This window comes from Phycodurus eques, chromosome 4 (assembly GCF_024500275.1).
Source record: "Phycodurus eques isolate BA_2022a chromosome 4, UOR_Pequ_1.1, whole genome shotgun sequence".
In the NCBI taxonomy this organism is placed as follows: Eukaryota; Metazoa; Chordata; class Actinopteri; order Syngnathiformes; family Syngnathidae; genus Phycodurus; species Phycodurus eques.
This window is the reverse complement of record NC_084528.1, coordinates 32,633,607-32,659,530: the sequence shown is the minus strand read 5'-3', so window position 1 is coordinate 32,659,530 and position 25,924 is coordinate 32,633,607. Positions and strand designations below refer to the sequence as shown.

Here is a 25,924-nt window from a genome sequence, read left to right as displayed (position 1 = left end):
ACCTTGAGAGCGTTCCGCAGTTTTTGCAAAGTGTTCGTTCTTTCTACTCACAATTCGACTTGATTTGTGAGGTTTCGTTGCGTTGTGAACTTACTCAACCGGGAGGGGGCGCCATTTTGTGCCTGCCGGTCGCTCGCTCGGGAGGAAGAAGCTCGTCGGCGTCGTGGTGGACAACAAAGGCCGCCGGCGCCGACGCCGACGCCGACGCCGCCTCACCTGCCGCGCGTCGATGACGTCACGACGCGTCACCGCCAGTTGGCAGCCCTGTGGCGCGCGACGTCATCTCTTTGGCTCAAGGCGCGCGGCCGTTTCCATGGCGACCGAGCCACGCGGACACTGGGGAATCTGTTTGTTTGTTTGTTTGTTTGAAATTCCATCACCGTGCTTTCTTCAGGAGCGAAAACAAAAATGGATATTTCCACGTTACGCAAGGCCGAATGACGTCATCACGGGAACTCCACTTGTTTTTCTTCTCATTTTCCTCATTTCAACAAACTTTTTGCAGGAACGTCACTGCAGAGATGCAAATGCTTCCCTCCTAAATGTATCTCGTTTCGAGCGAAAACGTTTGTTTGGTTGAAGATTCAAGATGAACACACAAAAACCCGGCATTTCAACGGGGGTGTGTACACTTTCGATAGCCACAGCAGCCGCGTTACTGGTTTCGTAATCTGCCCGGCGAGCAGAATAGATGCAAAATACAAATGTATGGATGATGTTTTAGATGCCAACCGGTGAGCACGTCTGCCTCACCGCTGTGAGGTTGCGGGTTCAAATCCAGACTCGCCTGTGTGGAGTTTGCATGTTTGCGTGGCGACCAGTTCCGGGCGTACCCCGCCTCTCGCCCGAAGATAGCTGGCGTAGGCGCCGGCACGCCCGCGACCTGCGTGACGACAAGCGCAACGGAAAATGGATGGATGAATGAAGGAAGGAATGTTTCAGATGAAGTGATATCGTTCACTGCCATTGGCTGGCGACCAGTTCAGGGCGTATCCCGCCGGGATAGGCTCCGGCGCGCCCGCGACCCCCCCAAGGATGAGCGGAACGGAAGAGGAACGAATGACTGATATTTGAATGTCCACTTTTTCGACAGGCCGTAACGAATTCTTTCTGATTTGTTTTGCCTGCGCAAAACTGAGCAAATAATAAACATTTTCCCTCCGAGATGATACTTCTGCACTTGTGATGAGTTCGTTTGAAAATAATATTGGAAATATAATAATAATAAATAATATTTCTCCCCTAAACTTGAAACTACTGCTGAAAGTTGGCAATTTAAATGTAATGAAACGTTAACCCTAATAATGCACTCTGTCCCCCCAAAACTAGACAGCCATAATAGTAATAAACGAGTCAATTCATTTCGAACACACTTGAACACAATGAATCTAAAAATGTCACTGAAACTTCCGGGATGAGCTGTTGCCTCCCCCTAGTGGTGACAAATGGCCATGGCCTATTTCGTCGTTCCGCGATCGCCATTGGCGGAGATGGTCAAGAGATGACATCGAGGCCTCAACTTGACAAAAATCCCTTTTATTGTCTGCAGTCCAACACTTTTTGTTTGTCAAACATGCTGAAGGAAGGAAAAGAGACAAAATCAAACTTAGCCGTCCTGACAAACGCCGCCGTCGTCGACTTCCTGCCGAGAGAGGAAGTTGACATTTTCCTTCCTTCCGGCAGGATTGAGAGGGGGAAAAAAAACTCGGGCGTTTTGTCTTTTTTGTGCTTGTTGAAAAATAAATTCCACACTGTGGACTTTATCGGAGTGGCGACGCCCACTTCGGGAACATCCGACCAATCGGGAAGCCTCGTTTCGGAAAAACCTCCTCGCGTGTCGGAATCATCCTTTCGGGCTTTATCCACGTCTTTCCCGCCGCCGGGATGTCCTTCCCCAGTCGCCGCGGCGACGGCAGACTCCCGCTCGATCTGAAGGCACTTGAGTGTCATGGCGGACGGACTCCGAAACAACGAAAACGCTCAAGACCCCGCAAGGACTCCTTCGGGATCTGTGTGTGTGTGTGTGTGTGTGTTTTTGTGTCCGCCAGCAAGTGCGTCTGTGTCTTTTCGTTTGTGTGTTCAGGTTTGTGTGTGTTAGTGTGAGTTTGTCCCCGTGTGTGTGTGTGTGTGTGTTCTCGTGCGTATGATGTGTACGTGTTCTGCTGCGTGCGCGTGCCTTCTTGGCGGTCATCAAGTTTGACAGGCTCACGGTGGTCCGGGGGGGGGGGAGGTCACCGGGGGTCAGCGGGGTCGCTGTTTCCAAATACCTGGGAAGGAACGCTAAGCTAAGCAAACAGCCGTCAAGGCGCGGCGGCCACGTCGCCGTCGATCGGCGCGAGAGGCCAAAGGTCATCGCGACGTCACCTCTGTCGGCCGATCAGAGTCAAACTCAGAGCGACGCGCAGCAGCCATAAAGCGGGTCGGCGGGGCGGGGCGTGCGAGATCAGGTCTGAAAGAGGGCGAGAAAGAGAGCGAGGATCACGATGGCGTCTTCGTGATCGTTCGGCAGCAAAATCGGGGAAGGTGAGCGAGCGCTCGCTTTCTTCGAGGTCCCTCCCGACCGACCGAGCTCATCACCCAAAAATGCCACCTTCAAATCAAAATGGACCATTTGTAGGCGTGTCGGACGGACCGACGCCGACGCAGAAAAACATTCGAAGGCCAAGAAGAAAAATGGCAACAAAACAGACAAAGTTGAAAAAAGGGGCCAAAAGCTGCAAAATAAGCTACGAAAAAAGGGCGGTTGGAAACAGGCACAAGCAAAAATTAATTGCTAAAAAACATGAAACAAAACACACACACACACAAACAAACAGAAATTGGCCCCAAAAGAAGTTGGTAAAAAAAAAGCGGCCCAAAGGTTTCACACAGAGAAAGGACGCGCCGCTCTCGCTCACTGTTGGACGGCGGATCCTGGCATCGGCCCTCCTGGATGGTGACGTCATCGACGGCGATGTCGCCCTCGATGCCGGCGCCGCGCACCCCCTCCAGGACCACCTGGCGAGCACGAGCACGCGCGCACACACACACAGGTTAGCTTAGGCCTGCAACACACGAAGATTTTCCAAACGCTTCCAATATTTGTTGATCTGCTACATAACCCACACGTACAAAAACATCGGGCTCGTTACTTTTAAAACCTAAAGGTAACGTAGACGCGACGTAAAACGCAGAACGCCGGAAGTCGGCGAGTCAAGCGCATCGTCGATACTTTGAGCCTACGGTGACGCTAAGCTAGTGGGGGCAAAGTTTCCTCGTCGGCGGAAACCAAAGGAAGAAGGATGCCTGCACATGATGCGGCGTACGGTCGCAACAAGGGAACTCCACCAAACTGGGAAAAACCTTTCGAGGCAGGAATCATTTCGGGCTCTTTTTTTTTTGTCATTATTAAAGCGCTGCCGTGCTTTGGGCGCACGCATGATTTGTTGTTTCGAAAGCTCGGTCGTTGAAGTCTCGCTCGCTGCCAGTCAACGATGTCGTGTTTGAGCCTTAACATCGAATATTTATGAACACTAACATTTACTTGCTCACTGCCAAAACAAAAGTGTCAAAATCCCAAACAATTTGCAGATTTTCAACTCGTTTCAGCCGTTTGGCACTGGGCAAATCTGTTCAGAAGAAATGGAGCTTTGTTATTTGGATTTGTGTTGTACATTTCTAAGCGTGTACTTTTGGACTGCCACTTGAGGGCGCGTCCTCAGCACTTTTACTGCAGTTGTATTTTGGACAAATCTAAGTACGTTTACTTCGAGTAGCACCTGGAAGTCTGCGCTGGGGTGGACGTCGACGGCGGCGCGGCGCCATCGGTCGCCTTGGTTACCGCTCAGACTCCACACCGACGCCTCCGACGCCTCCGACGCCGCGGCTCCTTTCTGGCGCAGGAAGGCGTTGAGCGCGCCTGCGTCAGCAAACGGGAAGTTGAGGCGAAGTGTCGTCGGCCGCTCGCCCGCTCGCCCGCTCGCCCGCTCGCCCGCTCGCCCGCTCACCTATGTGCTTGCCGTACATGTGGTAGTAGAAGGCCAGGCAGTAGGTGGCGCCGCTTTTGGAGCCCGCGTTGAAGGTGGGCGACAGGAGGCGGGCCTGGTCGCCCTCCATTCTGGGCCGGGACGTCTCGATGTAAACGTAATGCCCTGCGGGACGCCACAATTGCCATTTCACTTGATTCGACTCATCGCTTTCCCCCAACAAAAGACGCTACAAAATAGATACGTGTTCGGCACACGAGCTCTGCGAGGGATTTCCGAAAGAACAAAACACAACAACAAAGTCTTTTGCGGGTGTTTTTGCCACCCGAAGGGGGCACTAGACGCCAAAAGAATGGCAGCTCTCTTTTTCATGGCCGCGCCTCGAAACGATCAAATGAGAAAAATTACGATCACATTCAATTCAAACACTTTTTTTCCTTCACAAAAGGACAAAAATTAAAACGTTTCTCGTATCCTAACTATTTTTCCTGATGAAATGAAGGCAGTTTTCATGTAAAATGAAGTCATTTTTCTACGTGTGAACTTTTTTCTCCCGTACTTACAATTAGTAAGTCCAATTAAGTCTTCTTTTTTGTCACATAAAAGTGAAACTTTCTTTTTTCCACGGAAAATGATTACCTGTAAAAGTCTAAATCTTTTTTTCTGTAAATTTGTTTAAAAAAAAAATTTCACATATATTACAACTTTTCTCCTCATGAAATTATGATTTTTCTTTACAGGTAAAACAAACTTTTCTTGCAAAATGAAAACTTTTTCATATAATTACACTTTCCCCCCCCCCCCCATAATTTTTTTTTTTTTTTTCAGTAAAATGAAACCATTATTCCACCTGAAATGACTTTTCTTCTCTTTCTAAACTCCAAAATGCTTTCTCATAACATTTGCCATTTTTTAGGACGTATAATTATGACTTTTTTTTCCATGTGAAAGGATAACTTTATCCTGGTAAAATTCAGGCTTTTGTTGCGTGTAGCCTTGCACGATCGACATGCCCCCCCTTGCCCCCCCCCCCGATCTCAAGTCGATTGCGATAACTGGTATCGTTTTTTTTTACTTTTCCAATATCCTGGAAATGGCTTTGACGCCAGGCTCCGCCCACAATGGATGGAAAAGGCGAGAAAGATTGGTCATCTCGCACGGGCCATCCGTGCCGTGTACCTGCTCCCGATCGGAGTCTTGAAATTTGACCAAGTTCCTGTTCAATTTCCAGCATGACTCCTTGAGACATTTTCGCACGTCCCGTCACGATAAACGTCAGTGGCGGGGGGGCGGGGCCAACGTGTGCTCCGGCACCTCCCCCTTGCCCCCTCGATCAAAAATGCGGTTTTTATGCGAACGCCCGTCTGTGGCCTTGCCGCGCTAAAATGTTCTCTAACTCTGGCCAAAAATGGGTTAAATCCCTATTTAACACGAATTCGCATTTCCGAGCTGCTCTCGAACGCATCGCCGGTGGCGCCTGGATGCGCACGATGACGCCGCAGAGCTGACCTTAACCTTCAACAATCATCGGCAACGTAAATGTTAAGGTTTGACTTGGACTGTGGAGCGAGTCGGTCATCGGGGCGAAAACGTCCGCCGACCGCGCGGTCCGATCCTTTCACGTCAAGCATCGAAGAGCATTTCCATACGTTTGCTTGTCACAAAGCAAAACAACGTGTGCGTGTCCATTGTCTTTTGGCCTTTACCTTCGCGTTCCCAACGAAGGAGCTCGCCATTTGCTTACCAAGCGTCCAGGCAGGAGCTACAAATCGGGACGGTCTGGCCGCGAACGAGCCTTTGGTGCCCGCGTTACGGTGACGCGGTTTCCACCGTGAAAAACCCTTCCGTGTGCCCCCTTTCTCCTTTGAGCTCCAAAGATCCGCGCACCCCCGATAAACACGTCCACCCAATTGGTTCCGTGTGCGTCGCTCAAACGGACGGCGGCGGCTCATTTTTCCAAAGTTCGCTACTGAGTGAGTTTTGGGCCGTCGAGTCGAGGACCCGCAAAATACAAATACGTTCACCGAGATACGCGCGTTCGGCAGAACCGCTGACCTTTCGGCCGCGCCGAGCCTCCGATTCCAAGATTCCGATTCTCGGACTCGAACAAAGTAGACATGTCAAATGCGAACGGGATTATCGGGACAAAGGAAGTGAATTCAATCCCAAAAAGGTCTGCAAATCCACCCAAATCTTCCTCCTGCGTTTGGGTGTCATGTGACTCATCTGCGATGCGTGTTTATAAGAGCAGGCGGGGTTAACATCAGCACGATTTAGCGGCTAAATCGGAAATGATTCGCTAACCTCAGCGCGTGCGAGATTAAAGTCCTCGCATTGTTATTTTGCTGCACTTAATCCCCTTTGGCAACACACTCGCACAGCGTTCGTGTTTGTTTTTTCTGTGCTCACACGCGCCGGCCCGCTTTCGATCGCTCGCGTGGACCAAAGAGTTCCGATTCTTTGCCAAGGTAGCCGCCGATGAAACGTGGGAGTCGTGAGCAGACCGACAAAAAAGTCTGCAAAGAAGCACGAAGTCTTTCATTTTGGTGGGAAGCAGCCATTTGAGGCTCATTTTGAACATTTCCAATTTGTCCTTGTTGATGTTCTCCAATTGCGAGCGGATTCGAAGGCCGTGGGCGCGCGCATGTGCGAGACCTTGCTTGGAGCCACGACGGTCGGCGCCGGGTCCGGTGTTGGGCGTGTACTTGGTGTCGCGGGAGGCGGCGCTGTGGCGGGTCCAGTCGAAGTCGTCGCTTTTGTCCTGCGAGAAGAGACACAAGGTCTCGTCCTCGAAAGCACACTGGAACTCCCCTGCGAACGCGCACACGCGCAACGCGATAATGTCATCACAAGCAGAGCAGTGGAAAAATATCTCCCGAAAAAGGCTCGGAATTGTGGACAGTCAATCTTAACTGTAAATCTAGCGAAATGATCCTTCCAAAACACTTCGACATCATTTCAAACTCATTTTACAACGCCCATCCATCCATCTTCCGAGCCGCTTCTCCTCACACAGGTTCGCCGGCGTGCCGGCGCCTATCGCAGCCGGCTTTGGGCGAGAGTCGGGGTACACCCTCGACCGGTCGCCAGCCCATCGCAGGGCACCCATAAACAAACGACCAATCGCACTCACATTCACACTTAGGGGCGATTTGGAGTTGTCAGTTAACCTCGCACGCATGTTTTTGGGATGCGGGAGGAAAGCGGCGCGCCCGGACAAAAGCCACGCGGGCACGGGGAGAACACGCAAACTCCACACGGGCGGGGCCGGGGATCGAACCCCGGTCCTCAGAACTGTGTGGCGGACGCTCTAAGCGGTCGTCCCCAAACATTTTTTTTAAAATGACAAATGCGCAAAGATATTTCCACAAAGTTGAAGTTTAGCTCCTCCTCCAATACACGAAGCTTGTGTATTACTTGCGATGTATCACTTCAACATACTTCCTTGGACCAATTAGTGTACTACTTTCCTATTTGCACGCCTTTGGCGCCATCTTGTAGCACTTGAAAGTTCAGAGGGCGCGCACACACACACACACACACACAAAGGAGCATTTTTTGGCAATTAACTGAGAATTAGTTTTAAAAAAAATGCAAATAGTGAACCGTAAATGTGTGGGAATTACAGTAATCGGATTACAAAGGAGTACTCACTGAGGTGTGGATTCACTGGAGCTGCAGAGGAAACACAAAACTGGTTAGATGTGCACACACACACACACACACACACAAACGGTGTCGTGGTTGAGTCTCCAGGCTCTCGTGCTAACAGGAAGTACCGCTGTAGGCGATGATGCGCTCGGTGGCGTCGCCCTCGCCGTAGCGCGTGATGGGCGTCAGGCGGACCAGGTAGGACTCGGGTTTGACCAGCTGCGTCAGGTTGTAGGTCAAGAGCTCCCCCTTGCGGATTCCGGCCTCCACGGGGATCTCCTGCTCCCACCAGCGGCCCTGCCCCACCTGGCGCAAAAACACGCGTCGGATATAGTTAGCGTCGGCGCACCCCGCCGCCCGGCGGCGGGAAGCCACCGAGCAGAAACACCGTAATACACGGAAGAGCGCCCGAACCGCGAGCGTACTTTGAGCCGTGTCACGAGACAAAGAGTCAAACGGGCGAATGCAAAATGAGAACGCTCGCGAGGGGCGCGGACGAAACGCTCACGCTCAGCAACCGTACGACGCCAGGCTCCTGATGTCACTCAAAGGCGCGCCGACGTGTGTGACTTTCTGCTTCATTCCAGTTTCTAAAACCAGTTCTTTGTGTCGTATTGCTAAAATGTTGTTTCGCACTTGACTTTTGTCCATGAGTCGAATCAAATCAATGTCATCGAGTTGAATTGTCGTTTTTTTTCCCCCCTCCACACGAGCGTCTGCACTCGTACTCGAATACAGATCGCGAGTGCCCGTGCCCGGCGCCGGTCGGACGCACCTGACGTATGCCCAGCCTGTAGGCCAGGATGCGGTCCACGCCGGCGGGTTCCATCTGGGTCCACTGCAACTTGAAGCCGTACGAGCGAGGCCGGTTCTGCCACAGGGCGCCGCGCGTGTCGTAGTAGAACTCGGGAGGGTACGCCTTCCCTGGGGGAGGCAGCGGCACTGACGCTGGCCCTTCTATTCATATACTGACTTTGACCCCGCGTACCGGCAGGGTCAAAGTCAGTTTTGTGGCGGCCCGCGTCGTACGGTAGTTATGCTTTTCCTCTCAGGGCCCTTATGACGATGAAAACCATGTAAATGGACAGTCACCTCAACAGAATATTTCATACACACAAGTGATTGTTGCATATATTGTCCACGATGAATTGAATTTGAAATCAGAAGTTGTGGAAAATTGTGGCACACAAACAATAAGCAAACAGCTGTGGTTCATTTCCTTCAGAAGGGAAAATGCTCGTCATATCTGTGAAAAGTGGAGAAAAATTGCTATTTTAGCAAGAAACAGGAAGTAGGCGGTTGAATTGCTTTCGCGGGCCACGTCAAGCGGCGCGGCGGGCCGGCCCTGGCCCCCGGGCTGCGCGTTTGACACCGGTGCCGCGCACCGTCGGGGGCGATCAGGAGTGCGAGTGATCGATTCGACTCCCCGTCACGCGTGGCCCGACGGTTAAAATCGTCGCCTGCCACCGCGGGGGACCGAGGTTCGAGACCCCGACCGGAGCGAGACGCCGATACCCCGGAACGCTCCCCGGGCGCCCCTGCTGCCCTCCGCCCCGGCGTGCTCCACCAACACGCGTACGTGTTCACTGTGACGGGTTACAATCGGCACGCCCGCCACGACTGGCATTCTGCATCCGCGCGACGCCGTCATCGCAACCCTCTTCCCGCACGGCGCCTCCGATCTTACACGACGGCCGCGGACGCGACGGAGCCGCCGTCGGTTTCGTTCGGTGACCGTCCTGGCCTTCATCCGCCACGCGCGCCCGCCGAGACAGCTTTCTCCTCTTCGGAGGAAAAAGCTGCGCTGCGCCGCGCGGCGTTAAGAAGCTTAACTCAGGAAATCTCTCAGCGCGCTGACAGGCGCGCTCAAAAGCGCCTTGGCGGGGGGGTCGCGGGCGGGGTCGGCGGCTCGCGGAGACGTCGTCGCTCCCGACGACTCAAATCCTCGCGCGTCGAGCCGCAACGTAACACTCGAAATGTGTGCGTGCGCGTGATTTAAGCCCCCCCCGGATACATTTTGGATTTCCACGGAGCTTAATGTTCATCATCAGCTAATGACCTGCTCGTGACGCTGCGTGTCACTCGTGAAGGACGCATCTCATTGGTCCGAACTTAAAGTCATAAAGTCCCAACGAGGACGCGTCGAGTCAGAAACAGGAAGTTCGTGGAGTCAAAAGCCGCCAGCGTCACAAACATGTCAGTGACAAACACACGGTTATGAATAAAACGAGGAATGAGCAGAGTGTCAAACGAGAGTGGGAGGAGTCACAAACGGGAAGTATGACATCACAAAGAGGACGTGGTCAGCGTCAATCCGGACGTTTGCGAGACACAAACAGGAAGTCTCGAGTCGCGTGTCAACAAGCGAACGGGAAGTTCTGAGTCGGAGTTGACGGTTTCCCGTCATTCATCAGGTACGTCGTGACTCACCCGTGACCAGGAAGGTACATCTGCCCGCTCCGGCATCGTTGCTGATGTCGCACGTGTACTCGCCGTAGCCTTCGCGGTTGAGCGCTCGCACCTGGTAGCGCGTGTCGTCGCTCTGCTCGTCAAACCGGCCCACGGTCAGGAGGCGGGAGCCCAGCTTCCACTCGTAGCGCAGCGGGCGGGCGGGGTGGGCGCGCAGCAGGCGGCACGTCAGGGCGAACGCCCGACCCAGAGCCTGGCGCACCTCCGAGAACGCCGGCTCCACCGCGGGCGGGACTACGCGACACACAGCGCACCGGGTCATTGACAACAGTACAAAATAAAGCGCTCGCTAATGCTCGTAAACACCGGGCCCGTGCCGTGCTTCCGATCTCGCCGGGGATCGGCGGATTAGTTTCCGGGTGAAGAACGCGCTACCCACACTGCACCGCCAGCTGTACGAGCGCCTGTCGGGGTTTGACGTTGAAGCCGTTGTACTGGCTGGTCCGGCAGCGGTAGGTCCCGCCCATCTCCCGCGTCACGTCGGCGAGCCTCAGGATGCCGTCGTAGCCTTCGGTCTGCGCGGCGTCCTCGGTCGCCGGAGGCGCCCCCGCCGGGACCTCGTCCGCCGCCTCCGGAGCGTCCTCCGCGCGGGACCACAGGATGACGGGCTTGGGTTTGCCCGACACCAGACACCGCAGTTCCACTGTGTCGCCCTCCCGGGCGACGATGCGAGAGCGCCCCCTGGGCACCGTCAGCTCCGGAGGAACTGCAGCCGCACGCGGGAAGTCCAGGTAACGAAGTCGAACGAGCAACTCGAAGCGCCCGGGCTGACCACCCCCCCCCCCCCCCCTCCCTCACCTGTGGTGGACGAGATGTTGACGTCGATGCTGATCTCCGGACTTCCTCCGTCCCTGAGCGACGCCGCGCACGTGTACGTGCCGAAGTCGGTGAACTTGAGGTCGATGATGTCCAGGTTGGTGACGCCCGGCGACATCTCCGCGTCCGTGTGCGTGATGACCATTCGCTCGGAGCTGCGCAGCGGGCGACCGTTCTTCATCCAGCCGAACTGCAGCTCCTCGGGGGGCGTGGCCTCCACCTGGCAGCTGATCTTCACCTCGCGCCCGATCCGGATGCGGTCGTCGTCGTGGTACGGGTCCGGAGTGATCCAGAAGCGAGCCTTGCGGAGACCTGACGGAGTTTGTGAAGTCACAAACAGGAAGTGGGTGGAGTCGGAAACGGCAAGTGTCGAGTCCTAAACCGGAAGTGGGTGGAGTCGGAATGTACTGGTTTGTGTGTGTGTGTGTGTGTCGGTGTCTTTTGTGTGTGTATACACTTACAGTGTTGCGCGTATGTGTACAAAAGTGTGAGTTTGTCCATAAATAGTTGCAAAGGCCTGCAAAAAAAGCGCGTGTGTCACTTGAAGGTCTGTTACATAACACGCGCGCGCGCGCAAGACTTTGACGCATTCGTGGAGCAAATGTGAAGGACGCTAGTGATGCGGCGGTTTTTCAAAACCGGCAAAATGTTTCGGTCAGCGGGTTGCGATCTTACGTGGAAAACCGCGTTCGCCAACGCATTCAAGTTCCTTCCGTAGACAAATAAGTCGGGCCGCATATTCGTTCGCGAGTCGAGCGATGCGTCGGACCGACGTCAGCGACCCGAGGGCGCGCGATGCTAGCATGCGGCTAGCCAGCCCCCCCAAAATGTAAGTACTTAGTAGGCATAAAAGCGGGAGCGACACACGGACCGCTAGATACCGTTTCGCCGACGTGCGCGTAAATCGCCTCAAATGAAAGCTGAACGTCGTTTGCGTTCGCGTCCCGTGAATGACGAGACAAAGGTCGACGGCGTGAACGTTACGCGCCGACTGACTTGTTACGATGATATCGACAGAATTGTCAGAAGAGGGCTGAAGTCCGATCAGACTTCTTGCACAACTTGAGATTCATTGAAGAGATTTAGACCGGTGATTTGTTGACCGACGGCAATCTCATGTTATATTTGAAAAACACAAAGCTCACCTATTTGCATTTTCTACGCGAAAGCCAAAAATGGACTCGACAGTAGTTCAGTTCCAAAGTCGACATTTTGAAGCGAGCGCGTCGTTCCCAAAATGAGCTCGGGAAGAGCCGACGCGTTGCCGACGGGGTATCGCCCTCCAAACGCCGCCGTTTCCTTTCTTCATTGTTGCCACCCGTTCGGCCCACACGAGTCGCCGGCTGTTAACAATTGTGCACGGGTGTGTTTGAATGTGTATGAGTGCGTGTACATACGGGGGTATGTTCACGAGTGTGTCTATGCGTGTATACGTGCGTGTGTTTGTTTATGTTTACGCGTGTGTTTGCACGCGCGTATGTGTTTATGCGCTCGTATGTTTATACACATTTGTATGCACGCGTGCGGCCGTTTGCGCGTAACTAAGCAGGCGCGCCGTCTTACCTCTGACCAGGATGTCGGTGGACTTCCTGGCCCCGCCGCCCACGTTGTTGTCGGCCAGGCAGCTGTAGGCCCCGCCGTCGTCCACGGCGACGGCGGGGATGGTGAGCGTGCCGGCCTCGGTCACGCTCCCCTCGGGGAGCGCCTCCCCCCCGGGGCGCACCCAGCGGAGGGCGGGCGGGGGCTCCCCGCCGGACGTCACGCACACCAGCGTCACCGTCCGGCCCGGGTCGACCACCAGGGGGTCGTCCGGGAGCAGCTCGACAGAGGGCGGAGCTGCAGGGGCGAAACCCGCCGTCGCGGCGGCGCGTGGGTATGCGAGTGTGTACGGACTGCGCGGGAGCAGCCGAAACCAGATGTTTACCTCAAACACGGCCGCGAAATCGGACGAGACGCTTCCTGTTTGACGTCGCTTAGGATTTCTATTTGCTAAACGTGACAAAAGGATTTTTTTCACGGCTTGGCTTCTCCCCGGCAGAAGAGTGTGCCGACACTCTGCCGGGGAGAAGCCATTCAAAACACCAACAACGTTAGCAAACATTCCACAGTCAGATTACTGTGAGGACAAAGGCTGCCTTTTTTGGAGACATGTCCTGCGGTCTGACAAAACTCACTTTGAACGGTTTGGCCATAATGAGCATCGTCACGTTCGGAGGGGAAAGGGGGGGAGCTCGCGGGCCCGAGAACACCGACCCGACTGTGAAATAGGGAGGTGGCGGTACCGTGTTGTGGGGTTGTTGCGCTACACGAGGGACTGGTGCGCTTGACAAAATCGTGAGGAGAGAACACCATGCGGAAAAACGGGCGCTGGAATGAAAAAAAATTGGGGAAAAAAATAAAATAAATCCTTCTCTTAGTACGCTGGCATTGAGCAAATAAAATCGTTCTGGTCATCACAATGGACCTAAAACAGGAACAATTGAGTCTGATTTCATGTCAGGCGGAGAAAAATCGATAGCACACGGAAAACATCAGGTTTCAACTGTGCGTGTGCGTGTGCGCGCACCTGTCCTGTTGCTGAGGCTGAAGTGCGCCATCTTGTCAGCGATGTCGCACGCGTTCCTGACGGAGGCGACGCACGTGTAGTTGGCGTAGTCTTGAGGACGCAGGTTCTTCAACTTCAGGATCTTGGTCTCGCCCTGCGCCCGAGAGAGTGTGTGTGTGTGTGTGTGCGTGAGTGAGAGGGGGAGTGTGTGTGTGTGTGTGTGCGCGCGCGGCGGGTGCCCACCGGCGTGAAGAAGGGCTCATAGATGTCCACTCCGGCGTCCGCTCCCTGCGACAGCGCCTGGCGGCCTCTCCTCCAGGTGTAGGCGACGGGCGGATTGGACGCGGCGACGCAGCGCAGGAAGACCGTCCGCTCCGCGTAGAAGCGATCCTTGGCGTCGCCCGCGCTCTGATGCACCGTGATCAGCGGCTCGTCCAGAACTGACCGCGCACACACACACGCACACGCTCCCATCATGCGTCGCACGACAACGAGGGTCCCTGAAGGCAGCACGACGCGCTCGCGATGCATTCAAGAGCCTCACGTGGAACTAAACGAAACCTCAGGAGACTGTCGAGGGGTGCGTTGTGTGTATGTGTGTGTGTGTGTGTGTGTGTGTGTGCGTGCGTCCTCACAGTACACATCAACTCGTATGGATCGTATGGCGGGCGTCCCGATGCCGTTGTCCGCCTTGCAGTAGTAGCGCCCCCCCTGGTGGCGGCCGATGCTTTCGATCTTCAGAGTGTCGTTGTGCGCCCGAGAGTCGCCTTGGCGCTCCCAACTTCCGCCCGCCGTTTTCGTCCAGCGCACCTGTTCGCAAACCAAACGGGAAGTTTTGGGATGCAAAACTGTCTTTGTGGCACTTTTGGCGTCACTGACTTTGATTTCACTGGACAAAAATCATTTCTGTGTGTGTGTGTGTGTGCCAGCAGCCGTTCTATTTTTAGCTCCGACACACCCGCAGAGAGAAAAATGCAAAGGCGGGAAAAGAGGGACGAACAAAAAGACGGAGCAAAGACGAGCGGAAGACAATCGAACGATCGAGAATGCGCGTGGCGCGATTGGCCGACGGGCACCTTCGTTTGAATCGACGATCAAAAGAGACGAAGAAGACCGACTGCAATCCGCGGGGGTCGACCTCAAGGCGCGGGGGCCAGATCCGGCCCGACGCGTCACTTTGTTATAGCCCGCGAAAGTAAACGATGTGCGTCAAAGTCGACGCTCCGGCTGCTCCGGCGTATGCGTTCACTGTGACGGGTTCAATGCAGAGAACAAATTTCGTGTTCATCACAATAAAAGGTCATTCTTCTTCTTCTTCTTCTTCTATCTCTACCAAAATGTCAACTCGTCCGAGGTAATAAATAAGATATTGAGATAATGCCAGCATTTTTGGTTCCCAAAACCTTTTTACAGTCACTTGAACAGGAGTCCAACAAACGACTCGCGTTGATTTCTGATTTCCAAAGTAGCAATCCATCAGTCGCTCGTGCGTCGTAATACGACGATGCTTCGCAGTCATAACGAGCGTCTGACGGAAATCGTGACGACAGCGTGGCCCGCGACAAAAATGACTTTGACGCCCCGGCGTAATTCGAACACCAACCCGCTGTATTCCCAACATGATTGCGCAACATTCCCACGATATTCCCACTATTGTCTACAATACTCCCGACCCGATCCCACTATATATTCCCGGCACGCTCCCAACGTCTTCCCGTCACACCACCACCGTGATCACACGACATGCCCACGATATTCCAAACATGATCCCAGCATACTCCGGCATCATCCCCGCTATAGTCCCACTCGAATCTCACTCCACGGCCACTACAATCCAACTCAATCCCACCATATTCCAGTACTTTCCGAAAAATGATCCGACGACATGCACACCTATTCTCAACAAAACACCACCATAATACCGCTTTATCCCCCACTAAATCTCACGATAACACCACATTCCCATGACATTCCCAATAAAATCCCACCCTGTTCCCGTGATTTTGCCAACAAAATCCCACTATAATACCAACAAAATCCAAGCGTAATCCTATGGTGCGTAACCGAGTGGTCGCCTCGGTAACGAGCTCTCTCGCTCGGTCTCCGTTTTTGTGTTTTTCATCCGTCTTTGGAGACGTGACGCAATTTACTTACACAAGGGAATACTTGCTAATGACTACTCCGGCGTTTCTTTCAGCAACTTTCCCAAATTTCTTTCTCCGAGTTACTCAGCGGCCGTGATCGAGGGCGCACGGAGGCGACGCCACGGCGGGAAACGAGTCGGCGTTCGGATCGAGCGCCGGGAAGAGAGGATTCCGAATGCAAATCTACGCTCGCTAGCCAACGCAACGGACGAGCTTCATCTTCTCCCAAAGACCGGTAAAGACTTTGGACGTTCGCGGAGACGCAGCTTTGCGAACGCGTCCCCGATGGCGCCATAATGCTTCCGGGCTTCCAACTACACCGAGCGGATCGTGTTACGGAGTTATCGGGGAAAACGAAAGGCAAGGCGGCTGGATATGCTTCTATAGCAAGGAAAAACGGTGTATTGACGTGACGGAGCTCAGCACACACTGCGGCCTGCGCTTGGAGTCGCTGTTTTTCAACTGGACGTCATTCTGCTCACCGCGCGAGTTCGCTTCATCCGTACCCGCGGGTGTCTACGTTCCTCCTCCTGATAACACCAATGCCGCGCTGCTAACGCTCGCCGAACATGTAAACAAACATGAAAAAAAGCACCCAGACTCGCACCTCATTATTCTCGCGACTTGAACGAAGCTAAACTCAACCACGAACTCCCTAAATGCAAGCGGCTCATCGACTGTCCGACATTTCAGACCACTGCTGTACGACGCTGAATAACGCAGACCGCGCCGCTAACCCTCGTGCGGCGCTGGGCTCGTCTGATCACTGCTGAATTCACTTAATAACAACATACAGGCAAAAACTGTAAACGTGCGAAGCCTACGGTGAAAACAGTGAAGAAGTGGACACATAAAGCAAAGTTAGAACTTCAAGACTTTAGATTGCACAGACTGGAGTGTCTTTGAAACTTCAACTGGCAGCCTGGATGAATATGCGGACACTGTCACATCCCATATCGCGGATGTCACACTGTGACACACACACGCGTGGAACAGCTGGCTCCAGTCTTCACACAGATCTTCGATAGATCTCTGGAACTGTGTGAAGTACCGTCCTGCTCAAACGCTCCGCCGTCATCCCAGTCCCCGAGAAACCTACAATCTCGGGTCTGACTGACATCTGCGCTCATGAAGTCCTCTGAACGTCTCATGCTCGACCTCCTCAAGAGCGTCGCGGGTCCCCTGCTGGAGTCCCTGCAGTTTGCCTACCGAGCAAACAGGTCTGCGGATGACGCGGTCAACATGGGACGAGCGCGGGGACCTACGCGAGGATCCCGTTCGTGGACTTCAGCTCAGCGTTCGACACCGTCGTCCCCGAACTCCTCTCCTCCGAGCTTCTCCAGCTCAGCGTCTCGCCCGCCATCTGCCGGTGAATTTACAGCGTTCTGACGGGCAGGACGCAGCAGGTGAGGCTGGGGGAGGCCACCTCATCCGCACGCAGGCGGAAAACTTCCTTCTCCACAGCTGCCCCTCACGCTGTCCGGCAGCCCCACGTCGAGCGTCGAGTCCTTCGAGTTCCCGGGAATTACAGTTTCTCAGGACCGGAAGCGGGAGAACTCCGTCCTCAGAAGGGCACGGCAGAGGATGTACTTCCTGCGGCTTCCGAGGAAGCGCGGCCTGCCACGGGAGCTGCCGAGGCGGTTCTACACAGCGGTCGTCGAATCGGTCCCGCGTTTATCCATCGCAGTCTGGTTTGGCGCTGCCGCAAAAAAGCACAAACTCCGACTTCCGACGCACAATCAAAACTGCTGAAAAGATTGTCGGTAACGCCCCTGCCCACCCTTGAGGACTCGCACGCTGCCAGAACCAAGACAAGCGCGTGCGAAATCCTCTCGGACCCTCCGCATCCCGGTCGCCGGCTCTTCCGGCTCCTTCCCTCGGGTAGGCGCCGTCGATCGGTGCACACTAAAGCTAGCAGACATTCCGACAGCTTCTTCAGTATTTATTGTCAAAATGGCTGTCTATTGTTGTGTTGTGAATCCAAAATCTGACCGTACACCGGTGACCCCCGTTTCAGGCGACAACGATCGCCAGCGTAATCCCGCAACCTTCCCAGTCGCTTCCCAGTGTGCGAGCGAGCGTGTTGACCTGCGGTCGAGGGTGTCCGGTGACCAGGCAGACGAGTTCCAGAGTTTCTCCTTCTCGGATGGTGTAGACTCGCTCGCTTTGCCGTTCCTCCTCCACGTCGCACGCCGGTCCGGAGTGCACGATGCGAACCGTAGGTGGCGCTGCCGAACACGTACAAGCATGGTTAGAAATGAGAAATGCTGCTCGCTCTGCGGAGACATCGCAGAGGTTTTTCCCATTCACCCGTCGCCGTGGTAACGTAAAAGCTCATTTCCCGCAGGAGAGAATAATAATCATTACGACATCAAGGACACGCCCCCTATGTGGCGTCGCCACGGCGACCGCACAATCCGAACCTCGGCGACATTCGCCGTCATCGGGTGCAAAAAGTCCAGTCGACGGCACACTGAGACAGGAAGTGACTTCACGGGGCGGGAAGCAGAACACACGCAAACATGAACACGCATGTACACGTGCACACGCACACACACACGTATGCGCACCCCGATAGACACGTGCACACAAGCGCACACGCGAGCACACTAATAAAAGAATTGCACACACCAACAAAGAAAGGAACACAAACATACACGCACACATGCACACACAAAGAGAAACACACATACGTTATACACACGGACACACAGACACACAAAAAAGCCAGTGCACACATACGAAGACACAAACATACAAAATGAAAACACAAACACACACAACGTAAACACCAAAATGTGCACAGGCACTCAAACACACATGAACACGCGCACACAAACAAACACGCAGACCCACAAAAACGTGTAAACACAAATAAATAAACACGTGCACACATAAACACACAAGCAAATGGACACCCACCAAGGCGCGCGCACACATACGAACAAATAGACGCACACATACGCACCGACCTCAGGCTGACACTCATTGTGGGGACACACCAGTGTCATATAATCCATCCCTCCATTTTCTGTCGCGCGGGTCGCGGGCGCGCCGGTGCCCATCCCAGCCGTCATCGGGCAGGAGGCGGGGCACGCCCTCAACCGGTCGCCGGCCCATCGCAGGGCACATAGAAACAAACCATTCGCACTCGCGTCCACACCTACGGGCAATTTAGAGTCTCCAATTCATGCGTGTTTCGGGGATGCGGGAGGAAAGCGGAGCGCCCGGAGAAAAGCCACGCGGGCACGAGGAGAACGTGCAAACTCCACACGGGGATCGAACCCGGGTCCTCAGAAATGTGAGGCTGACGCTCTAACCGGTCGCCCGCCGGGACACACCAATGCAAAATAATATAATATAATGTAGTGTAATGTAAGACAGGATAATGTACTGATGTGAGGAAGAGGAGGGAAGGTTAAAGTGTTTGAAAGCAGGTAGGGGAGGGGCTATGAGGAGAGGATGTCCTAGTTTGCTTCGTCTATTTTTAGATGAGGATTTTTTTTGGTCTCCTCTGACTGCTGATGTCATCAAACACACACGCACGCACACACCTGGCGTAAAGCGGCGTTTCCCATTGTCACACAATTTGAATATGAGCAGCGGCGTTGTGCGTGCTGATCTGAGGTCAGATGTTTTCCTGCTTTTATGGGCGTCACACGTCGGCCTTCGTCTGTGGCGCCGTTACATAAGATGCTCTGACCCCCCGCAAGCCCCCCCACCTCTTCGACTCCCACCCCCTCGCTCACTCTCATCCTTCTATTTGTGGGCCGCGGACGCAGTCAGTCAGTGGGCCGGACAAAAATAACCACTGGCGCCCTATTGGCCAGCAGCGCCACACGCTCACGCATACGTAATGAGGCCACCGGAGGACCGAACGATGAATGGAAGCAACCCGACGGCGCCGTCGCATCACCGGGACGCGTGCGCGCGATTGGGTGCAGCGGTTGGCCAATCGGAGAGCAGCTAACCCTGCACTGGCAAACACAGGATGAAGGCAATGGATAATTGAGGTGCATTGATTGATTGATTGATTGATTGAGCCCACGTCAGCAACGTGAAGTACTCGACGACCAACGATCCTGCCGTGGGAGCCAATCAGAGCAGAGTATACTCGAAGCTGCAGCAGCAGCAGCAAGTGAGTCACGCTTGAGAGTGGCGTGTTGATGCTGCAGGATGTTTCCTCTGACTCATGCGCACACGCGTACCCCCCTAAAAGTTGAAGCCATTCACACTTCAGAACACTATTTAACACAAATGAACGCGGGGGTCACCGATGTTGTGCCCACAGGCCCCAGGTAGCCCCCAAGGACCGCATGCCCGCGGTCCGGTTCCAAAAACAGCTCACTCGTGAAACGGTCTTTCTGCGTGCGTGCGCTTTATTGTGCCGCTTACCAGTGAGCTGCAGCTCGTTTATTTTTGACATCACTCTTTTGTAAATTTGTAACTGACAATACTTCAAGGGGAAGTTTGCAAATGAAACTGATCTTTGAAAGAAAATCCGCCCTCGCCCCACGCCGCTCTTTTCCTTTGTCACGAAGAACACGCAGCCCCTCCGTCATCTCGGGCGACAGCCGAAGCTGAACGACCGCGTCGCATTCAACGCTTTTGGAGGACTTTTATCACTGCAAAAAGGCAAAATCTTACCGAGTGAATTGATCTCACGTCTAGTGAAAACATTCTTACTGTACTTATTTGAAGAGAGTTTTGACTCTCTTCAAATCATTTGACAAAACGACGTCTTTTTTAGACGGCGACGCGACACTGCGAGATATAACTGCGCGACACCTGCACAGCTAGGATAGCCAACGTGAAGCTTCGAAAGAATCTGACCCCGGGGAGCATATGCAGGCTGAACAGGAGGGGTCCGAGAACGGACCCTTGAGGGACCCCGTCGATCGTTGCCATACAATGAGACCGTACGCTTCCGATGGTTAATGTTAAACAACTCCTTTCCTCCAGGTTGGACCTGAAACACTTAAGAACCGCTCCATTGTGTCACACCCACGTTCCCAACCTGTTCAGCGGCAGCGTTGACGATTTGCCGCAAATCAGCAAGCGCAGACGCCGCAATAGCTTCGAAAAAGTCACACGGTATTGAGTCAAGACAGCTTGCTGATGGTTTCAGCTGCTGAAGCGTTTTCCGGTCTTTTTTGGTCAACTGTGTCAAATTCTGGCTCAGTCATAGAGTTTTTCCTGGGTGGCTTCAGATGTAGAATCATCTTGCTGATTTAACCTGGATTGTATTTATTCACTAAAATCATTTATCTGCTATGAGGAGTTCTGGAGCGATCCCATTTGGGGTTCGTGAGCTTGTCAAGCGCAGCAAACGGAGTGTTCAGGTTCTTACTGATGATTTCAGAAACGTGTTGCTGTCTTGCCCTGACTAACTCTTGGTTCAAATTACAAAGGCTTAGTTAGAGGAAAAGAAGGAACAAAAAGACATATTTTGTCCTGAAAATCAGTGAGGAAATCTGAAAATGGAACTAGCGTCAATTGACTTGATAAGATTCTCAAAATAATATTTTTGTCTTGATTTTCTTCTTCTTTTCCTTTGGGCTCGTCGCGTTACGGGTCGCCACGGCGCGTCACCCTTTTCCACGTAAGCCTGTAAGTCTCCTGCATCCTCCTCTCCAACACCAACTGCCCTCCTGTCTTCCCTCACGACATCCATCGACCTTCTCTTTGGTCTCTTGCCTGGCAGCTCCGTCCTCATCATCCTTCTACCAATATACTCACTATTTCTCCTCTGGACGTGTGCAAACCATCCAAGTCTGCTCTCTCTCACTTTGTCTCCAAAACAAGAGATCTAACCTCAACATCTTCATTTCCGCCACCTCCAGCTCTGCTTCCTGTCGTGTCTTCGGCGCCACGGTCTCTAATGCGTCCATCATGGGCGGCCTCACCGCTGTTTTATAAACTTTTCCCTCCATCCTAGCAGAGCCTCTTCTGTCACATAACACACCTGACACCTTCCTCCGCCCGTTCCAACCTGGTTGGACCCGTTTCTTCACTTCCCGACCACACCATTGCTCTGGACGTTTGACCCCAAGTATTTCAAGTCCTCCAGCCTCGCTATCTCTTCTCCCTGTAGCCTCACTCTTCCCCCACCACCCCTCTCATTCATGCACATATATTCTGTTTTACTTCAGCTAAACTTCATTCCTCTGCTTTCCAGGGCATGCCTCCATCTTTCTAACTGTTCCTCCAGCTGCTCCCTGCTTTCACTGCAGATCATCTGCAAACATCACGGTCCACGGGGTTTCCAGTCTAACCTCACCTGTCAGCCTATCCGTCACCACTGCAAACAGGAAGGGGCTCAGGGCTGATCCCTGATGCAGTCCCACCTCCACCTTCAATTCGTCTGTCACACCTACAGCACACCTCGCCGCTGTTCTGCTGCCCTCGTACATGTCCAGTATTATTATAATATACTTCTCTGCCACTCCAGACTTCCGCATGGAGTACCACAGTTCCATGGAGTACCACAGTATTCTGTCGTAGGCTTTCTCTAGCTCTACAAAGACACAATATAGCTCCTTCTGACCTTGTCATCAGGACCAACTGCCTTTCCATTGTTCATCCTCTTGAATGCCTTTCTAACTTCCCCCTTACTAATCATTGCCACTTCCTGGTCCACCTCCTCTCCTACTCTCCCTTCTCTCTCATTTTCCTCATTCATCAACTCCTCGAAGTATTCTTTCCATCTAGCTAGCACACTGCTGGCACCAGTCAACACATTTCCATCTCTATCCTTAATCACCCTAACCTGCTGCAGATCCTTCCCATCTCTATCCCATCTTTCTGTCTGGCCAACCTGTATAGATCCTTTTCTCCTTCCTTCGTGTCCAACCTGGCACACATGTCACCATATGCCTCTTGTTTTGCCTTTGCCACCTCTACCTTTGCCCTGTGTCACATCTCAATGAATTCCTTTCGCCTCTCCTCGGTACTATCGGTGTCCCACTTGTTCTTCGCTAACCTTTTTCCTTGTATGATCTCCTGTACTGTGAGGTTCCACCACCAAGTCTCCTTCTCTCCTTTCCTGCCAGAAGATACACCAAGTACTCTCCTGCCCGCCTCTCTGATGACCTGGGCTGCAGCGGTCCAGTCTTCCGGAAGCTCCTCCCGTCCACCGAGAGCCTGTCTCACCTCTTCTCGAAAAGCTGCGCAACACTCGTCCTTTCTCAGCTTCCACCACATGGTTCTCTGCTCTGCCTTTGTCTTCCTAATTTTCCTCCCCACCACCATCCTATGCTGTCTAGCCACACTCTCCCCTACCACTTACCTTACAGTCGGAAACCTCCTTCAGATGCACAAGATGTAATCCACCTGTGTGCTTCTACCTCCGCTCTTCTAGGTCATCCTATGTTCTGGAAGAAAGTGTTCACTACCGCCATTTGCATCCCTTGTTGCAAAGTCTACCACCATCTGTCCCTCCAAGTTCCTTTCCTGGATGCCGTACTTACCCGTCAATTCTTCATCACCCCTGTTTCCTTCCCCAACACGTCCATTACAATCTCCACCAATCACGACTCTCTCTCTGTCCGGGATGCTCAGAACTACTTCGTCTAGCTCCTTCCAGAATGTCTCTTTCACCTGTAGGTCGCATCCTACCTGCGGGGCATAGCCGCTCATCACATTATACAGAACACCCTCAATTTCAAGTTTCAGCCTCATCACTCGATCTGATACTCTTTTCACCTCCGAGACATTCTTAGCCAACTCTTCCTTTAAAATAACCCCGACTCCATTTCTCTTCCCATCTCCACCATGGTCAAATCATTTCAACCGTGTAGCCTGACTGCCTTTCCACCTGCTCTCCTGGACACACAATATATCAACCTTTCTCCCCATCATCATGTCAACCAACTCCCGAGCTTTTCCCGTCATAGTCCCAACATTCAAAGTCCCCGCATTCAGTTCTAGGCTCTGTGCTTTCCTCTTCTCTTCTCTTTCTGCCGAAGAGCCCGCTTTCCACCTCTTCTTCCTTCGACTTCGACCCACAGTAGCTGAATTTCCACCGGCGGCCCGCAGGTCGACGGCGCCGGCGGCGGACGTCGTCCATGACCGATCCGGTATGGAATTCTTTGGATGAACGCTCATATTTGTTTAGCAAAGTTTGAAGCCGGATGCCTTCCTGACGCAAGCCTGCGCATTTATCCGGGCTTGGGACCGGCCTACGGTTTGCACTGGCTTGCGCCCCCCGTAAAACTGCATTTTTGTCCCGATTTTAGATTTCGAAAAAAAGTCAAAAGATTGTTTGTTGCCAACGTGCGCTTAATGAGCGCCTAATCCCAACGATGGAAATCATGCGATAAATTGCGATGAACAAATTGAACGGCTTGACAGCTGGAGTTAGCGCACCACGAGCATTTTGTCCTGTTCGCTTGGCGCAGAAGGCATCTGCCGACTGGTCAACGCGCAGATGTTCGCACCTAATCCCCTGCGCCCGCACACGCGCGTGACGTAGGGTGACATGTAATCCACGTGCGTCGCCTGACCTGACACCGGAAGTGCTCAGCTGTCCAGTTGTGTTCTGCTCCTCTCTCCGCGTGCACGCGCATCGCGGCCCACTCCACTTCCGGTGTGTGACAGGTGACCTTGACAGGTGTGTGGCCACGTGACACAGCGGAAGCGGCTGCCCTGTGGGCGCCGTGACGTCACAACGGGGATGACAGATGCGCGGGCTTGCACAAGGTCACGTGCGTGCGTGTGTGGGCTTACCGTACACGCCCTGCGCGTGCACGCCGTGCACGAAGCCGCTCGCGAGCCACACGATGAGCGCCACCAGCGGGCCCATCTTCACATCCTCGTCTGTCCGGCCTCGTCCTGCAGCCGCTGGGCCCCCTCCTCCTCCTCCTCCTCCTCCTCCTCCTCTTCCTCCTCCTCCTCTTCCTCCTCCTCCTCCTCCTCCTCCTCCTCCTCTTCCTCCTCCTCCTCAGCGCAGAGTCGTGCCCATCGTCGGCGTCTCATGCAAACATCCGAACCGAACCGATCGCGTTCCGGCCAGCGGGACCCCACGTGCACGCCGGTCAGGAGGTCCTGCAGTCAGGAAGCCGGCGGAGAGACGCGCGAGGTTGCTGGCATGGTGGGAGGGGGAAAGCGCCGTTCGGAAAAGCTCTCGCGTCGCCGCTGACCCTCCTCCTCACTCGCGCCGAGCCGCTCCGTGCATCCCGGCCAGCCGGATGAAGAAGCGGTACCGGGCGCTCTGCTGCGGATGTCAGCGGCTCGTCGCGCTCCGTCAGGCCGCCGAGGGGCGAGCGGAGTCGGCCTGGAAATGGACCAGCGTCCGCTCGCTCGCTGGACAGTTTTACCGGTGAGACGTCGGCGAGAGCGCGAAGAGGCCAGCGGTGGGCCACCGACGTACTTCCGGGCTGCGCTTCCAAAATAAAAGCGGCCGGCCAACAGACGCGACGCCTTCTTTCATTTGGAATCTCCTCCGGCGAAATGGCGAAACATTTGCGTTAGGCTCGCTCGCATTTGATGTTGAATCAAGGCATGACGTCAATACACATGTCGCTCCATGATTAGCAACTAAAGCCCAAATCTAAAAACACCATAGTCACTGTCTGAAACGCTAACGGTGGTTTGAAAGCGAACTTGAAACGGTAACTCTGGCTTGAAACCTTATTGTGAAATCCTAATTGGACCCCCTCATTGTTAACTGGGCTTCAATTCAATTCTTGCAAGCCATTTGAAACCCTAACCCGAAGGCTGGAAACCAGAATTTGATTGGCCAACTCTCGTTTGCAACCCTAAACTGTGCTGGAAACCTTCCTTTGAAACCCTAATCCTTGTTTGAAAGCCTACTTTGAAAACGTAACCATTTTGGAAACCGTAAGCCTCATTTGAAACCAGCGCCTCTCATTTGTGCTTGAAACATTGACTTGAAACCCAAGCCTCGTTTCAAACCCTAATCTTGTCTTGAAATCCTCATTTGAAACGCTTGTCGGAACCCCTAATCCTGGTTTGAAACCCTCCTCCTTGTATTTAATCAGACATTCCGCATCGAGTTTGAACGGAGTGCCGTAAGAGCGCCACGATTATGACGACTGCCCACGCAGCCGTCGAAAACACCGGTGCCCAACTCCGGGCCCGGGAGCCAGATCCGGCCCGCCACATGATTTTATGTGGCCCGCAGAGGCAAAATCACGTGTGTCCACTTCCAAGTTTCTTGTTCCAATCTGTATCAACAATTTCATAAAGGATAATGTCGAGATATTGCAAGCATTTTTGCGTCAGCAAACATTAGTAATAGTTGAAAAACCCACAACCCTCGATTTCGGATTCCAAAACCGGTTCATACGTTTCGTGTGTAAATATGATGAGGC

At 53.6% G+C, this 25,924-nt stretch overlaps 1 protein-coding gene across 6 annotated transcripts; it reads right to left on the bottom strand.

The window, feature by feature from the left end:
* Positions 1-1,537: 1,537 nt before the first annotated feature.
* mdga2a (MAM domain containing glycosylphosphatidylinositol anchor 2a) lies at positions 1,538-24,441 on the bottom strand. 6 transcript variants are annotated; one of them, XM_061675372.1, is made up of 18 exons: positions 24,318-24,441; positions 17,679-17,818; positions 14,082-14,256; positions 13,690-13,886; positions 13,468-13,600; positions 12,465-12,737; positions 10,884-11,213; positions 10,465-10,791; positions 10,047-10,319; positions 8,392-8,540; positions 7,745-7,922; positions 7,620-7,640; positions 6,621-6,776; positions 3,987-4,130; positions 3,747-3,898; positions 2,898-2,997; positions 2,365-2,449; positions 1,538-2,267 (listed from the first exon to the last, which is right to left on the bottom strand). In XM_061675372.1, the coding sequence occupies exons 1-18, from the start codon at positions 24,391-24,393 to the stop codon at positions 1,859-1,861; spliced, it is 3,318 nt and encodes a 1,105-aa protein (XP_061531356.1). In that variant the 5' UTR covers positions 24,394-24,441; the 3' UTR covers positions 1,538-1,858. The 6 variants fall into 6 exon arrangements, with proteins under 6 accessions (XP_061531356.1, XP_061531357.1, XP_061531353.1 ...); XM_061675373.1 differs by having other exon boundaries at positions 3,759-3,898; XM_061675369.1 differs by lacking the exon at positions 24,318-24,441 and adding an exon at positions 18,559-19,274.
* Positions 24,442-25,924: the final 1,483 nt, after the last annotated feature.

What these genes read in the sequence shown, in the direction of transcription:
- mdga2a (XM_061675369.1), bottom strand. Translation starts at nt 18,667, where the DNA reads ATGACGGCTGGGATGGGCACCGGCGCGCCCGCGACCCGCGCGACAGAA. An exon ending in CCAGGATCCGCCGTCCAACA is followed by an intron (nt 2,450 to 2,897) that starts GTGAGCGAGAGC and finishes GCCCTCTTTCAG; the next exon opens with ACCTGATCTCGCACGCCCCG. An exon ending in ACTCTGATCGGCCGACAGAG is followed by an intron (nt 2,268 to 2,364) that starts GTGACGTCGCGA and finishes GTTCCTTCCCAG; the next exon opens with GTATTTGGAAACAGCGACCC.